This window comes from Symsagittifera roscoffensis, chromosome 9 (assembly GCF_963678635.1).
Source record: "Symsagittifera roscoffensis chromosome 9, txSymRosc1.1, whole genome shotgun sequence".
Classification (NCBI taxonomy): Eukaryota; Metazoa; Xenacoelomorpha; order Acoela; family Convolutidae; genus Symsagittifera; species Symsagittifera roscoffensis.
In genome coordinates this window covers 24,776,388-24,793,757 of record NC_087070.1, presented here as the reverse complement: position 1 = coordinate 24,793,757, position 17,370 = coordinate 24,776,388, and the positions used below count along the sequence as shown (strand labels likewise).

Below are 17,370 nucleotides of genomic sequence, written 5' to 3'. Positions count from 1 at the left end.
AAACATACCCTCAAAAACCAGGATTTTTGCTTCGATTATCAAAGTTGAGAAGCAACTTCAATTTGACTCTTTGCCATCTATGCAAACTAAGGTGTTGTAAAAAAGCGTCCTGCGCAGCTGATTGATATAACACAATGAATGGTTCGAGCTGCAATGATACAACTTTAAAAAGCGGCGAGAACCCAGTGTCGAGGAAAAAACTAATACAAAAATTTGGCTGGCTTCAATGCGGCAATTAAAATAATTAGGCTAAAAATAATTTACAAGAGTGCTGATTGAACAACACATCCCCAAATAATACAAATTACACAGAAAATTAACTTTCCAATGATTTTGTGGTAAAGATTCTTTCAGTTTCGATTTTGGAACAATTTTACTATTACTTAAATCGACATACTTACACATACATACACAACCACGCAAAACCCACACGACAAAACCAGGGTTGCAATGTTTAAAACATGTTTTGTTTAAATCATGTTTAAAACACGTTTAACACAGTGTCCAAAACATTGAATAATTTAGTGTTTAAAACAACTTCCCCTGATTGGCAGATTTTCTTGCAAACAACTTTCTAACAATTTTCATTAACTGAACTGTATTCGTGGAAAAATCTCCTCGATAGATTTCGTGAACGGGTTACCGAACGACGCGAATGGCTCGAAAGTACCGAGAAACAGTATAGTTTTTCTATTCCGGATTCTTGATTTGCTGCGTTTTTTTGTATCCGACTTTTTCAGAGTCGATGCTACTGAAAATGAAATGAAAAGAGCACTCAACTTGGCAAAGTATGGTGCACATACTGCATAATTTCGATGTTTTTTAATTCAAAACGTTTTAAGCGTTTAAAACTGTTTTTTTAACTCGTAACATGTTTTTTGCAACCCTGCGACAAACTTCCCATATTAAATCTAGATGGAATTGGTAGAAATACCTGTGGTTATCTCAAAAAGCTATTAACTTCAGCCTCAATGACCGTATATCGCTTGAGCGGTATCTTTTCAGATCCTGAAACACTATCGAAAGGGCTTTAAAATATATACCTTAACCAACTGAGCAGGAAGTATCTTCATGGTACTTGAAATCATTTTATACTATAACGTTTTTAGGAAAGCACGGAATGATTTCTTCTATGTCAAAAAGTGAGGGTTCAGATGTTCCCTCGAAATGCTCAAAACGTAATTGAAAAAATTAACTGAAAATAACTTGGACAAAAATTAATTAGAAACAGCAATAGCCAGTTCCTGTGCAAGTAGCACAGAATGTTCCGAGCACATTCATTAAAAACATAGCCAGCAGAGAGTTGGAAAAGAGTCAGTGAACACGAGTAAACAGAAAAAACAGACTTTTTTTTTGAAAAATCCAATTTTCGAATTTCAAAGAAGAAAAGGTGCCCTTGAAGCTCGTTGAATTTCTGGAACAGTTTATGATTGGCTTTTTTTGATAAAATTAACCGAATTTGAGAAAACTGGATCAATAGGCAAAAATTTTATTTCGCTGGGAAATCTGATAAACAATTTCCATTTTCGAAATAAGAAGTCGATCACGTTTTTCGTGACTTTTACATTTTTGCTGTTCGATAGTGGAGTTTGCCTTCCCTTTAACAATGAAAATGCACCGAACTTAAAAAAATCACAAGTCATACCGTGAAAATTCAAAATTGAGCGTGAACAAATTTTAAGACTTCTTCCTGAAAAAAAAAATCAGCTAGACCGATATAAGAGTTTTCACCGCGTTCATTGCTCTTTAATTATCAACTGAACAAAACTTACGAAGCGGAAACAAGGCCGACAATTTTTGAGCAGACAACGGTTAAGCCGAAAAACTGATTTTCTAAAAAAAACTTTAGAAGTTTCAAGTCCCCTTCAAACTACCCTGCAGTAACTAGTACCCACAGTAGTTACATTTGAATTTTCATGAAATCGAGCGTGTCAGCATCAAAAGTGATTCTATTAAATTCCACTTTCGAAACTAGAAATCGATCACGTTTTTTGTGACCTTTGCACTTTTGCTGTTCGATAGTGGAGTTTTCCTTTCTTTTAAAATGAACATGAACTGCACTTAAAAACAAATCAAAAACTTTTCGTGAAAAAAAAAACAAATATAATCATCACGACCTATATAAAAGTTTGAACTACGTTGATCGACCCTTCAAAATTTTAAATAAGATTTGTTCTTTTTTTCAAATAGTGTCACTTTTTCACTGAGCTGTGATAAAAGAACTTTCTGAACGCGTAGAATGTTAGCAAATTAGTCTTCAGCAAAAATATTTGTTTGAAAAAACGAAAAAAAAATCTATATTTTTTTCTGCAGAAAAACTTTTTTTGATTTTCTTTAAAAAATTTTAGGGTAACGGAAGCGCTGAAAGAAACTTCCAAAATAAGTCTTACTAAAATTGAACAGTTTTCAACTAATTCAAAAACTTGAGGTGGAAAGCTAAGACACCCGAATTAAAACACACCCGAAGACAAAGTTCCTCTCCACTTTCAAGGGTTCAAACAATAAATCATACTTCGGCGTAAACAACTTTCATGATTTTTCATTTAAAGCAAATCAACACCAAGTATATTACTGTCATCACTGCGTTAATTGCGGGCTCACAGAACACCATTCGCCCATAAATTCAAATCCAACAAAATATACGGTTGGGTTGATGTACTATAAGCACAAAATGTTGAAACTTTCCAGCCAGAGCCATTTTTGTGCAAAACAAAAAAATATGTTGATCCTTTCCCAATTTTTAACACAGAGGTAAAAACTAGCGAGAACACGACAAAAAGCAGCTATAGAGTTCTAAAAAGTGCAAAAGGAAAAAATTAAAATTAGTCTTTAATTAGTAAAAATTCGGCGACGTCTCGGACTCGAACCTAAGATCTACTGCAACATAGAAATTACGTCTGACGCACTAACCACTGAGCTAAAAACGCTTAGTCGTTAACAAACACTAGCCACAAATAAAACCTAGAACAGATGCTATGAAATTTTAAATGCTGCAGATCGTGATTATAGCAAAAAGGCACAGAAGTGAGCCTTTTTAATGAAAACTTTTATTAGGTTAGGTTAGAAAAAAAGAAGGTTCGTACTAAATTACTAGCTGCTCGCTAGCGTAAGAACGGTTTAATGAACATCTGATTAGATATTTCAGAAACTTTTTATTCCAGTTGACAAGGATTGAACGGATTTCAATAAAAACTTTACGATCACTTCTATTTACGGTACCTGAGCTTGCGTGGAAAAAACACTTGAACAACAAAACTCCCTTCGTGTTCAGAACAAACAACTCATTTTATGATTTTTTTACAGTTACCCTCCTGACAACTAATATTTATTCCAGAAACCGCATTTTAGCGCCACTCAAAACATAGCCAACAGTCAGTTGGAAAAGACTAATTAAACAGAAAAAACAGGCCTGCAAGAATAATTTATTATTGTGACGTTTTTAATAAAATTAACCTAATTTGAGAAAAATGTAACACAGTTAAAATTTTTATTCCGCTGGGAAATGTGAACAATTAAAACCACTTTCGAATCTGGAAGCCGACCACGTTTTTCGTAACGGTTACATTTTTGCTGTTCCTAAGTGGAGTTTGCCTTCCTTTTACACAGAGACGAGGTTGCACTTCGCATACACAATCAAAAACAAGACTGATAACGCTACCGTGAAAAACTAAATGATTAAAACTTTGAGTCTACAAATCTTCTTAAGTGACGCACGCCAATTATGAGTCTACATAATTGCTAAGTGACGCAAGTGGACGCATTTCAACAAGTCAACGAAAAACTTCATTTAAATTATTTTTCGCGTGTCTCCTTTCCTACCTCTACGCCACAGATCCATTAGAACTTGAAGCTAAATGGAATATAATAGTCAGTGTTAATATCCTTAGCATTGGCTGTACTTAATAGCTGGTTATTGATCAAAATGAATACTTTCAAAATGAACACACTTTGTCGCAACAATATTTGCGTTGCAACAATATTTGCGACTTAGGCTGGAAAAAAAGATAATTCATACTATAACACCTTTGCTTGTGGAAACAACGGAAATGAATTGAAAACAAAATCAAGTCAAACCGCGAAAAATCTAAATTGAGCGTGAACTAAGTGTAAGACTTTTCCTTTAAAAAACGACAAAAAATTATCAAGACCGATAAAACAGTATTCATTAGGTTCATTGACTTTTAAAAACTATGAAAAAAGCAATTTCAAAAGAAATAGAAGTTCAAATCACCAAAAAAGGATTGTGAACGAACTTTCCGAAAAAAACCCAAAGGACCTAAATAAGAGTTCGACTTTGTAGATAATTTTTTTGTAGAATACAGCTCGAACTTCAAGTACCTAATATCTATATTTAAAAAGACTTCTGTATGAAAATATAAGAGTCTGGTTGACCATTTTGAATGCCTGACTAATTTACTTTCTGTCGTTTCTCTCAAACTCGCAATACTCCACACAGATGATGTATTCTGAAACAAACAAAGTAACAATAACTCTTTCCTCCAAAAGTAAGCCAAAATTCGGTCAGCTTCGTCAACACTTATTTGAAAAAAATGGAACTAACTGTTGAATAATTGAAACTGCGTAATGGTGTTTGTATCCTTTCTCTGCAAAAATCGACACCGTGCCGAGAAGAGACGAGAGGGCGGATAGGAAGTCGTGTCGTCTGAAGTGAGCAACCATCCTTTCTTTCCTTCTGTTTCTCTCATCTTGATCTGATATTGCACTGCTTCTAGAAGTATGGTCAGCGAGGCCAGTTGGGGATCTATTATCGCTTGTGTTATATGCCGAATTTATGTCAGTGGGCGACAAGCACTTAGCAATCCATTGCAGCACCAAACTAACAAGTCGCATCTCAATCTTCTCCTAATTGAAAAAAAATGCCATACAACCCCGGCCAGACAAAGTTTAGGCATAGTTGACCACAAAAAAATATGCTCTCAACTATCTGCGGCTGAAAACAAGGCCCTTAATGGGCTTCATTTGTAGAAAAAAGCCAACTCAATTTAGATATTTTTATATGATCACATGGTGTAATGTTGATATCTTGAATAGTTTTTCTTAATCCAACTCGTATACTTAAATAACAGCTTACCAACAGCAGAATCTTCTTAGCTTTCTGCATCAACTCATCGCATTTCACAATCATCTCAACCATAAGATGAGGGCACATGTCTGGTGCACAACTAAACTTCCACAGAGCCAGCAGCAACTGAACGCAAAATAACATCATGCATTGATCTTAGTTACAGCAAATTAAAACATAGTTAACAGACAGTTCGAAAAGAGTCATGAACGCAAGGCATCAGAACAAAAACACACGCTTGTTATTAAAAAAAAACTTCACTTTCAAATTTCAAAAAATTTATCACCTTAAAGCTCTTTGAATTTCAAAAATAAAATGATTGTTACTTTTTAAAACAACTCGATTTGAAAAAACTGGATCAATAGACAAAATCCGCTAAGAAATCTTAAAATTAAATAAGTTTGCAGTAAATTCAATCATTTTTTCAAATATTTATTTATTGAATTATACTGAAGTAAAATTGGTTTTAGTTTGCAAATTTAGAGGAATAAATTCTTTTTCTTAATATGTATGAATGCACATTTGTAGTAATTTGAGCAATTAAAAAAAAATCAGAGCCTTTTCTTGAAAAAAATCACTAACATCTAATTAAAAGTGTCCTGAAAATGTTTTGAGTGCTGAATGACTTAGTTGGCTTCTGTACCGTTTTCTCCCAACTAAGGATTGTGATAAATTTAACACGCAAGTTCCACGTGTTTGTGATCTTGAAAATGATGACTCATGCGGAAATATATTTTCGTCATTCTTGGAGCAAACGGTAAAACAAGAATTAAAAACGGTAAAATCTTAGAATTAAAAACGGCGAAAGAGCAATCTTAGTGTCTTCCATCAAGACGGCACCTTGGCTCACATCGATCAATCAAGCAAAAAAATTGATACTAAAAAGGAATCAATACCCAATTTTAGTCATAAGACAGCATAGTAGCCCAGTAGAACACAGCTGCGAAGCTGTGCTTCTCAAACACTAGCGAGAACACGACAAAAAGCAGCTTTATAAAATGCAATAAGAAAAACTAGAAATAGGCCTCGAATTAGTAAAAATTGGGCTGCTATATCGTGATTATAGCAAAAGTGCCACCAAAGGAACACTTTTAATGAAATTTTAGTTAGATAAAAAAGATTGGTCGTACTAATACACTAACGCTTGCAAGCTGGCTAGTGTAAACAACCATTGCAGCACAAAATTCAGAGGAGAAAGGGAAACCAAATTATGTATTTCTATAAACGCGGGTGTTGTATGTGATTGATCCGAAACCTTCAACACAGCGGCGAAGTTGCACTTCGCATACACAAGCAAAAATATGACTGATAACGCTAACTGGGAAAAACCGAATTTCTTAAGTGAAGCACGCCAATTATGACGCATTATCAGTACCAGTCAATTTGAAAAAAAAAGATAGTTCATACTATAACACGAGCTTTGCAGGTGTAAATAGTGAATTTTTAAATATTCCACCAAATATATCACGCCTCACCAATTTAAAGCCCATGATTTCGACGTCGTGACGCTTCAATCTGGGCCAAAAATAAATAAAAACGCGCTAAGCTGACTTTGATCATCACTCACGTTATGTCGCAGTTCTGTCCTTTCAAGTCCATCACAGATGAATTGCACAATTTCTCTTCCTTTTTCTATCACCAGCCGAGCCGAGTCATTCACACACTGAAACAAATCGTGCGAGTGATGAACTCATACTAAGTTTAAGGGAGTCAAATGCGAAAGTGAAACACTAGTTGTTAATCCAAAATCCATAACACTAAATGATTACAAATGCATCTTTGTAGTGCATAAAACCCTCTCGCCCGTTATCAAAATTTTACACAATTTTAATTGACAGCTTCTGGCTCATTTGATAATTTCAGCTATACAAAAGCAAAATTTGCAAAATTTCAAGTCAATGCACTTTAAATTAGCTACTCAGTATGTTTTAGGATCTCTATCACAATTGTGCTCATTTGTCAAACGCACTTCTATGAGCAAAACATGCGGTTTTGAATGCAGCCTCTTCCGCCTGTGCCTTAGCATGCTTATTTCTTTATCTGATTCGGAAAAACTTTCCTCCATTTAGCGCAAACGCTTATGAATGAACTGCCTCAAAAAAAAACGCACGCGAAAAGAACGAAATGAGCAAAATAACAATCCTTTTACAAGCATTCACTCTTCAAAAACGATCTTTCAAAGACATCCAGTAATCAACGTTGTTTAATTAACAACGAATTAGAGCTACTTGAGCTTAAGTGTGACGAGATCACCAGGTAACTCGACAAAAAGAACGTACTTAATAATAAAAAGATATTAAATTGTTATTAGGCTCACAAGCTTGTAGACTGGTTTACGATATTGGCAACAACTATGTACCAATGTGAAGACTGAGAGAACGTCTTTAGACCAAATGGTCCGTTTTCAAACGTCTCTGAGCAGGCAAATTTTTAATTTGTAATGCTGAAAATGTTAAAAAAGTGTACTTGATCTCCTTTGCAAGTGTGCCGGCTGAGATGACAACTTAAGTTGAGCAGTAGACCACTGGTCTTCTCTGCCACATGCGGACATGGGTCACGCAACAGGTGAGACAGTACAGAAGCGGGGGAGGCGTGATTAGATTCAGTATTAGTAATTGGTGACGTCATCAGTAGGCCCTGCCATATCTGCAACATGAGATGTTTCCCTTGTTGTTCTTTGTCCTCCTGCGTCCCTTCGCAGCTGAGGTTCATTAGAATCCACACTCCGTTCAGTCTGCGAAAATGAGAAGAGATCCATAAATCTTGTTTAACATCCAGCCAGCTAATTGAAACTTAAAATATATCCATAATCTTGCCTTTCACAAACCATCTTCATTGTTACGTGTTTCGTGACATAATGTTTTCTGATCTTTTGTCGAAAGTTACGTAGACTTATTACTTCATAGTTCAACGTTCGTATAAGTCATTTAGTACTTTTTTGAACAGAAATAAAACCATGCGATCTAAATTTTAAAAGTACTCAAGACCCTTTTGAGCCATAACAATGTGAACAAAGGTGCAAACCTCAAATTATAATCATTTGAGCTAACTAGCTGCCAGCACGCCTTGAGCAACCCATTTTCAAGCAGGGCTTTCCTGGGAGACGACAGGGCAGCACTGCGGAAGGGAGAGTTGTTAACAGCGGAAGTAGCAGTTCTGCTACACGCGTATGGTAGAGAGAGGTTGCACAGTATACTGCTCGCCAGTTGCTTCACTGCCAAGTCATAGCCCCAATCAGAGGCTGAGCCGTGGCTGCACTCTGATACACAATTGGTCTTCAGAATCTGAAAAGATCCAGAGGTTGATCCAACAACCTACTTAATCATTCTACACAGAGGCGAAGCGGAGCTTCGCACCACTTGCGAGACCACACACACCGCATTGCAAGTTAGCAGACAGAAAAGGAAACAAAAGCCACTAAGTCGAAAAACAATTACAGCATTTCGAAAAAACGATAACTAAAAATTTTCAGAATTTGTCTGGATGATGTTCAAAAAACACAATAACTAGCGTTCAATAAATATTCAGACACAAAAATCGATCGCCAACTGAGCCGGCAATTCCGTTTTCAATTGAAAAAATTTAGAAAGTTCCGAATTTTTACGCTCCCCCTCCGGAAACACACAAAAGCGTAAAAATCTATTTTTCCTTTAAAACAACGCTGAATTGGTTCACTTACTCGATAAAGCAGAAGCAAAACAATTGAAGCCAAACACACCAGCGAAAAACAAATACAAACTTAGTAAGTTTACATATTACAGTAACAAATCAAAACTCTTTCAGTTACAATAAAAATTACTTACAGCCCAGCAAAAATCCGTAACAATGCAACTAAGCCGATCGAACATAAGTAGACACACATAAGCAGACACACAACTTTTTGAAACCGATTATTTCCCTTTTGAATAAAAACAAGTTCTGGCCTGGTTCGAATTCGAACTCAGGACCTTTACGACCTCAGGCGTAATATTTTTCTCTAAAAACCATGTGTGCCTGAAAAGCTATTTAAGTTTGATTTTGATGTAAGCCAAGCTATCATATGTTTTTCTGTGAATATTGTGTAAAACAAGAAAATTCCGCGATGCGGCGACGAAGCAGACAAAACATAATTTTGTTTCTCTTCGCCATTAATAGTAAAAATTATATAAAATTTAATAAAAATAGTCTTTCTTTGCCGTTTCTAGTATAAAAAACACCATTTTTTTGTGTGTGCATAGTAAAGGTAGATAAGAAACACTGACCTGCAACAGAAGCGTGTAGATTGAGGAGCTTTGATGTCTGTTTAACTGTTCAGCCGGCTGTGAGTGGACGAAAAATGCTCTCACTCCGAGTCTCTCTCTCCCTTCTCCCAGTTCACTTTCATCTTCGTTTATTTCCAGCCCACTCTCCCTATTGACACTCAAGGGTGTGATAGTCGCACTGGTTCTGTAAAAACCACGATGGGTGGTTCCTGATGATTCTATCAGCAGTTGTGACTGGCTCGGTAGTTGTGATGGTTTCTGAGGGCGGCGTAAAATTAGAAGGTGTTTAACTAACACTGGAACTGCTCTGGTCAAACTCAGAAGCAAGAGCAGACACGAAGACAACAACCTTGCCTCCGATCGTCTCCTCTCAATTTGATTCTCGCAATTATTCGGGTCGATTCGGGCGTCTGTCCGGAGAAGACATGGTAGAATTACTCTTTCCACTATATTGAACTCGTTCACTAGCTAAATAACACAAGGGACACAATTATATTAACTTTCAAAAATGAAAGTGAACAGATTTCAAAACCTAATATAATTGCCGTAGCTAATTTACAGCCTCAGAACTTCAGAAAGATTTTTCAAGGAAAAACTACAAAAAAGTCCTTCAACCTAAGTCTATTACCCTAATTGATAGAACTTGAACATAACCAAAAGAGTTAGAAAAAAGTCAATGAATGCAAGGAAACATAACCAACTGACAGTTGGAAAAGAGTAAAGAACGCAAGGAAACTGTAAAAAAAAACCGACATGTTTTTTCAAAAATCGAATAATTTGAGCAAACTGGATCAATAGGTAAAACTTTTATTTCGCTGGGAAATCTGGTAATTAATTTCCATTTTCAAAATTAGAAGTTGATCACATTTTTCGTTACCTTTACAATTTTGTTGTTCGATAGTGGAGTTTGCCTTCCTTTTGACAATAGAAATGCACTGAAGTTAAAAAAAATCATAAAAAAAACCGCGAAAAGGCAAAATTGAGGGTGGACAAATTTCAAGACTTTTTCCAGAAAAAAAAATCGGCAAGACCTATATAGGAGTCTTCACTACGTTCATTACTTTTAAAAAGAGTCTTTCGTCTGGTTAACAAAGGAAATGGACTCGATTAAAAAATCAAAAGTTAAACCGCGAAAAATCAAAATCGAGCGTGAACAAACTTTTAGACTTTTTCAATAATCCCGACCTATATAAAAGCCTTCAATACGCTTATTGACTCGTGGCAATGACACGTGAAAAAAGTATATGATGCTTACTCACTCGTGCGGCTGTTTCTGGGTCGTTGGCGCAGAGTGAGGCCAAAACTTTGAGAGAAGACTCGCGCAATTCAATTTGCTCTTCTTTCTTTGAGCTCCATTTACCAGATCCATTTGGCATGTTATACGCATCTCCCTCAGCGTCCTATGTACAAAAATTAGTGTTTTTTTTAAACCAAATTAATCATAAGAATAAAAAGCTATTGTTCCGATATTGATTGAAAAGAAGGAACGAATTAAAGCGGAAACGGAAACAACGACTGTACATTGAATGGACTAGGAATAAGCTAAGAGACCCTAAGATCTATCTTTGAGAATTATAGTGTTAAATACTAGTGACAGGAATAAAAATCACCGACGACCACTGTAATGACACTTGAAAAAGTCAACGTCTACCAAACGAAGCGGTGATCAAGTGGTTAGGCTAAAGTATCCATCTCTTAGTCAAAAAGTCGCTGGTTTGAAATTCACCATGATGCGTGCTCGTTCTTGCGGTAACAATTACATCCCTCAAAAAACTAAATGTAAAGGATAATCAACGGTTATACCCATAAAAAACCCATCAACAGTTATACCCATAATAAATTGTTTTCGAGTGAAACATTTCGCAAACAAAATTACAAATATTTAATTCTTCCACAAAAACGTCACTTGAGAGAGCGAAAAGACATCAGCGGCCTTACGCAACGAGCTTAACAGATTATATTTTGGTACGCTCAAAAGTATCTGACAGTCAAATGATTTACTCATTAGAATGTGGGATTTTAAGCCAGAATTCAGCCAAATGGGAAAGATTATCCTGGGAACTATTTCCGAGAAGTCTTTAAACAAGGGTTTTAACAGTTATGAACCGCAGAAACTCTCTTACCTCACATGGAATCTCGTCCTTTTCTGTATTGTCAAGAGGACTGACCATCAACAACAACAGGTGGTCAGTATTGAGCGCACTTCTTTGTAGGCATACACTGTTTCTGATTGGAGATACAGTTTGATGGTTGACTACTTATAGTACCGACTTTCGATGAAAGCAATGAATATATATGCTGGCTGTTCTGACTTTAGAAAAAAATCAAGAATACTTACGCTTGGTGTAGTTTTTTATATTAACCAATTTCAGTGATCGAAATTTTCAACGAACGTTTTTTACACTCCAATAAAGACATCAACTCCCTGAATTCAAAAGTAAAAAGCAACTTCATCTTCAATCCCTTTTGGTAAGGCTCCGGGGTTTGAAATATCCCAATTGGTCAACATTTTGGTTTAATTTAAGTGCGCTTTGAAGACACCGTATATCATGTTGAAAGCTAAAGGCGAAATTTTTATGCGTGGCTATCTCGGACTCAAAAACGAATAACTCAAAAATGAATTGAGGCAAGCTAATTGGTCATTGATGCTCTATACGACTCAGCTTTTATAACTTATTTTGAATGTTCAAAAACAAAACGCCTAGAATGTCTATTTATCAAAATTCTGTTTGCCAACACTGGTTGAGACCATTTACAGTGCAGTCGGAACATTCAGGGCATTTTCCTCGTGTACTCTGCTACGAATTAACAAAAAACTTTGTTTTGATTTCGCGTGAACTAAACGTAAGCTAAGGCTTCGGGATTTTGAGAATTCATTTTGATTGCGTCCAATAACAACCGAGATTAATAATTCACTTTTCGCCTTTAAAAGGCATTAAACATGGGTGAATATGAATGTCGAAAACATCATAACACTCAAGTAGCAAGAGCACTTCGAACGAAAATTCCATTGAAGAAGGAACTCGAGAAACCAGAAAACACTAGAAAGTTTTTCTTGTTAAAGTTTTTAAGTTTATTAGAAAGACTCTTGTAGAGTTGATTTTCCGTATTCGAAAAAGTCTTAAACAGAGTCTTATCAATAACCAAAAAAATCCCGAAAATGTTAATTCATCAAAGTAATAGAAAGTATATTTTCAAACATTTTTCCAATTAGAATAAATGCACTTAACATTGAAAAGATAGGTAACGAGATCAGCTAATCTGCTTCAAATCTACCCTGTCTACTTAAACACAACGAAATGAGTATATATAAACAAAAAAAAGGTTCCCAGAAGGCATCGAACCTATGAATCCGGCGATAAAGACCGGCGCTTTACCTCTGCGACATGGACAGTGCGAACACTTTGTTATTAGATAAAATTTATTCCAAACAAGTTCAGTGAAAAATTATTTCAAGTAATTAATTTTCTTTTTACCTTTTTTCTCTCTTTTTACCTTCTCATATTCTGCCCATATACCTTCCCTTACTTATTCCCAGTTTATTATCCCTCTGTTAGATTTAACCCGCTAAGCTACTGAGCCCTTGTTACCCTTTTTAAATTTTCTAGCACGCGCTGAAAAACGAACCCATGATCCCTGGTGTCCCAGTCTCATATTTTACATCTATGCCACGAGTGCTTATGTGAATATATAATTAATTAATTCTGAATTATTTAGTTATATAATCTAGTTTAATCAAAGATAAACAGGACGTGTCTGTCGGTAATACTCCAGTTGTTTTGAGGGTATTATACAGCTTTATAGATCTTGAGCAGCTCTTTAATTAATCTCATGAACTGAAATGTTTTCAAAAAAGAAAAGATCATTAAGATAATTTTTGAATGAAATTTGTTTATCGACTTCAGCACAGATTTTAGTAGTTCGTAAACATGAAGCTCCAGACTGACAAAATTCGGTGTTTTGTGAAAAGATCATTTGCGTTGTCGCGGCGCTTCCGAAAATAAATAAACATGATAGTTTTTTTAGAGGAAAATAGGTTTTAGAGACGAGTAGCTACAACAGCCATAAACAACAACACCGTATTGAAACAATGGTTTAATATTGGAATTACAATAACAGATGAACTGATCTCTGGGAACAAAATGGCGAAGTTAACAAACGATTCCACTTTGAGTTGCAAGTTTTTTGAAAACATGTTGAATTTGTGTTTGAAATGATAATTTGGATTCTATTCTAGTCCCCAAATACTTGGAAAAAATGCAATTTTCACAACTTCATGATTGATAAAAAATGATTGGTTGAAATTGGAAGCACTTAACCCTACTTTCAATTGCACTGTTTTGTCTAAGTTCAAGGCAAGTTTGTTAGCATTTAACCAAACATTTATATTATTCAAGTCAATATGAACTTCTAAAGCTATGCATCCTAGTATCCTAGTGCACTTAAACTTGTATCGTCTGCGATGAGAAACACCTCAGTGTTTTTACATGCACTAGGAAGATGGTTTATATAGATAAGTAACAACAGAGGACCTAAAATTGAGCCCTGTGGCACACCACAAACATTGTTTCCAGGAAGAAATAGTTGCAGACATTTCTATACACTGCTGACGATTACGTAGATAACTGCTCAACCAGTCTGATGCTTTGCTTCTTATTCCGTAAACGTTCAATTTTTTTCATTAGCAAGTTATGATCAATAGTATAAAACGCTTTTTTGAGATCCGTAGAGCGGTGATCAAGTGGTTAGGCTAAAGTATCCATCTCTTAGTCAAAAAGTCGCTGGTTTGAAATTCACCATGATGCGTGCTCGTTTTTGCGGTAACAATTACATCCCTCAAAAAACTAAATGTAAAGGATAATCAACGGTTATACCCATAAAAAACCCATCAACAGTTATACCCATAATAAATTGTTTTCGAGTGAAACATTTCGCAAACAAAATTACAAATATTTTATTCTTCCACAAAAACGTCACTTGAGAGAGCGGAAAGACATCAGCGGCCTGACGCAACGAACTTAAGATTATATTTTGGTACGCTCAAAAGTATCTGACAGTCAAATGATTTACTCATTAGAATGTGGGATTTTAAGCCAGAATTCAGCCAAATGGGAAAGATTATCCTGGGAACTATTTCCGAGAAGTCTTTAAACAAGGGTTTTAACAGTTATGAACCGCAGAAACTCTCTTACCTCACATGGAATCTCGTCCTTTTCTGTATTGTCAAGAGGACTGACCATCAACAACAACAGGTGGTCAGTATTGAGCGCACTTCTTTGTAGGCATACACTGTTTCTGATTGGAGATACAGTTTGATGGTTGACTACTTATAGTACCGACTTTCGATGAAAGCAATGAATATATATGCTGGCTGTTCTGACTTTAGAAAAAAATCAAGAATACTTACGCTTGGTGTAGTTTTTTATATTAACCAATTTCAGTGATCGAAATTTTCAACGAACGTTTTTTACACTCCAATAAAGACATCAACTCCCTGAATTCAAAAGTAAAAAGCAACTTCATCTTCAATCCCTTTTGGTAAGGCTCCGGGGTTTGAAATATCCCAATTGGTCAACATTTTGGTTTAATTTAAGTGCGCTTTGAAGACACCGTATATCATGTTGAAAGCTAAAGGCGAAATTTTTATGCGTGGCTATCTCGGACTCAAAAACGAATAACTCAAAAATGAATTGAGGCAAGCTAATTGGTCATTGATGCTCTATACGACTCAGCTTTTATAACTTATTTTGAATGTTCAAAAACAAAACGCCTAGAATGTCTATTTATCAAAATTCTGTTTGCCAACACTGGTTGAGACCATTTACAGTGCAGTCGGAACATTCAGGGCATTTTCCTCGTGTACTCTGCTACGAATTAACAAAAAACTTTGTTTTGATTTCGCGTGAACTAAACGTAAGCTAAGGCTTCGGGATTTTGAGAATTCATTTTGATTGCGTCCAATAACAACCGAGATTAATAATTCACTTTTCGCCTTTAAAAGGCATTAAACATGGGTGAATATGAATGTCGAAAACATCATAACACTCAAGTAGCAAGAGCACTTCGAACGAAAATTCCATTGAAGAAGGAACTCGAGAAACGAGAAAACACTAGAAAGTTTTTCTTGTTAAAGTTTTCAAGTTTATTAGAAAGAATCTTGTAGAGTTGATTTTCCGTATTCGAAAAAGTCTTAAACAGAGTCTTATCAATAACCAAAAAAATCCCGAAAATGTTAATTCATCAAAGTAATAGAAAGTATATTTTCAAACATTTTTCCAATTAGAATAAATGCACTTAACATTGAAAAGATAGGTAACGAGATCAGCTAATCTGCTTCAAATCTACCCTGTCTACTTAAACACAACGAAATGAGTATATATAAACAAAAAAAAGGTTCCCAGAAGGCATCGAACCTATGAATCCGGCGATAAAGACCGGCGCTTTACCTCTGCGACATGGACAGTGCGAACACTTTGTTATTAGATAAAATTTATTCCAAACAAGTTCAGTGAAAAATTATTTCAAGTAATTAATTTTCTTTTTACCTTTTTTCTCTCTTTTTACCTTCTCATATTCTGCCCATATACCTTCCCTTACTTATTCCCAGTTTATTATCCCTCTGTTAGATTTAACCCGCTAAGCTACTGAGCCCTTGTTACCCTTTTTAAATTTTCTAGCACGCGCTGAAAAACGAACCCATGATCCCTGGTGTCCCAGTCTCATATTTTACATCTATGCCACGAGTGCTTATGTGAATATATAATTAATTAATTCTGAATTATTTAGTTATATAATCTAGTTTAATCAAAGATAAACAGGACGTGTCTGTCGGTAATACTCCAGTTGTTTTGAGGGTATTATACAGCTTTATAGATCTTGAGCAGCTCTTTAATTAATCTCATGAACTGAAATGTTTTCAAAAAAGAAAAGATCATTAAGATAATTTTTGAATGAAATTTGTTTATCGACTTCAGCACAGATTTTAGTAGTTCGTAAACATGAAGCTCCAGACTGACAAAATTCGGTGTTTTGTGAAAAGATCATTTGCGTTGTCGCGGCGCTTCCGAAAATAAATAAACATGATAGTTTTTTTAGAGGAAAATAGGTTTTAGAGACGAGTAGCTACAACAGCCATAAACAACAACACCGTATTGAAACAATGGTTTAATATTGGAATTACAATAACAGATGAACTGATCTCTGGGAACAAAATGGCGAAGTTAACAAACGATTCCACTTTGAGTTGCAAGTTTTTTGAAAACATGTTGAATTTGTGTTTGAAATGATAATTTGGATTCTATTCTAGTCCCCAAATACTTGGAAAAAATGCAATTTTCACAACTTCATGATTGATAAAAAATGATTGGTTGAAATTGGAAGCACTTAACCCTACTTTCAATTGCACTGTTTTGTCTAAGTTCAAGGCAAGTTTGTTAGCATTTAACCAAACATTTATATTATTCAAGTCAATATGAACTTCTAAAGCTATGCATCCTAGTATCCTAGTGCACTTAAACTTGTATCGTCTGCGATGAGAAACACCTCAGTGTTTTTACATGCACTAGGAAGATGGTTTATATAGATAAGGAACAACAGAGGACCTAAAATTGAGCCCTGTGGCACACCACAAACATTGTTTCCAGGAAGAAATAGTTGCAGACATTTCTATACACTGCTGACGATTACGTAGATAACTGCTCAACCAGTCTGATGCTTTGCTTCTTATTCCGTAAACGTTCAATTTTTTTCATTAGCAAGTTATGATCAATAGTATAAAACGCTTTTTTGAGATCCGTAGAGCGGTGATCAAGTGGTTAGGCTAAAGTATCCATCTCTTAGTCAAAAAGTCGCTGGTTTGAAATTCACCATGATGCGTGCTCGTTTTTGCGGTAACAATTACATCCCTCAAAAAACTAAATGTAAAGGATAATCAACGGTTATACCCATAAAAAACCCATCAACAGTTATACCCATAATAAATTGTTTTCGAGTGAAACATTTCGCAAACAAAATTACAAATATTTTATTCTTCCACAAAAACGTCAC

At 35.4% G+C, this 17,370-nt stretch overlaps 1 protein-coding gene across 1 annotated transcript; it reads right to left on the bottom strand.

The window, feature by feature from the left end:
- Positions 1-4,327: 4,327 nt before the first annotated feature.
- On the bottom strand, positions 4,328-12,286 carry LOC134853930 (armadillo repeat-containing protein 8-like). Its single transcript, XM_063869914.1, has 9 exons — positions 11,448-12,286; positions 10,584-10,724; positions 9,325-9,792; positions 8,108-8,367; positions 7,550-7,817; positions 6,651-6,746; positions 5,093-5,209; positions 4,562-4,863; positions 4,328-4,466 (listed from the first exon to the last, which is right to left on the bottom strand). Exons 1-9 carry the CDS (start codon positions 11,493-11,495, stop codon positions 4,433-4,435), a joined length of 1,734 nt encoding a protein of 577 aa, XP_063725984.1. The 5' UTR covers positions 11,496-12,286; the 3' UTR covers positions 4,328-4,432.
- Positions 12,287-17,370: the final 5,084 nt, after the last annotated feature.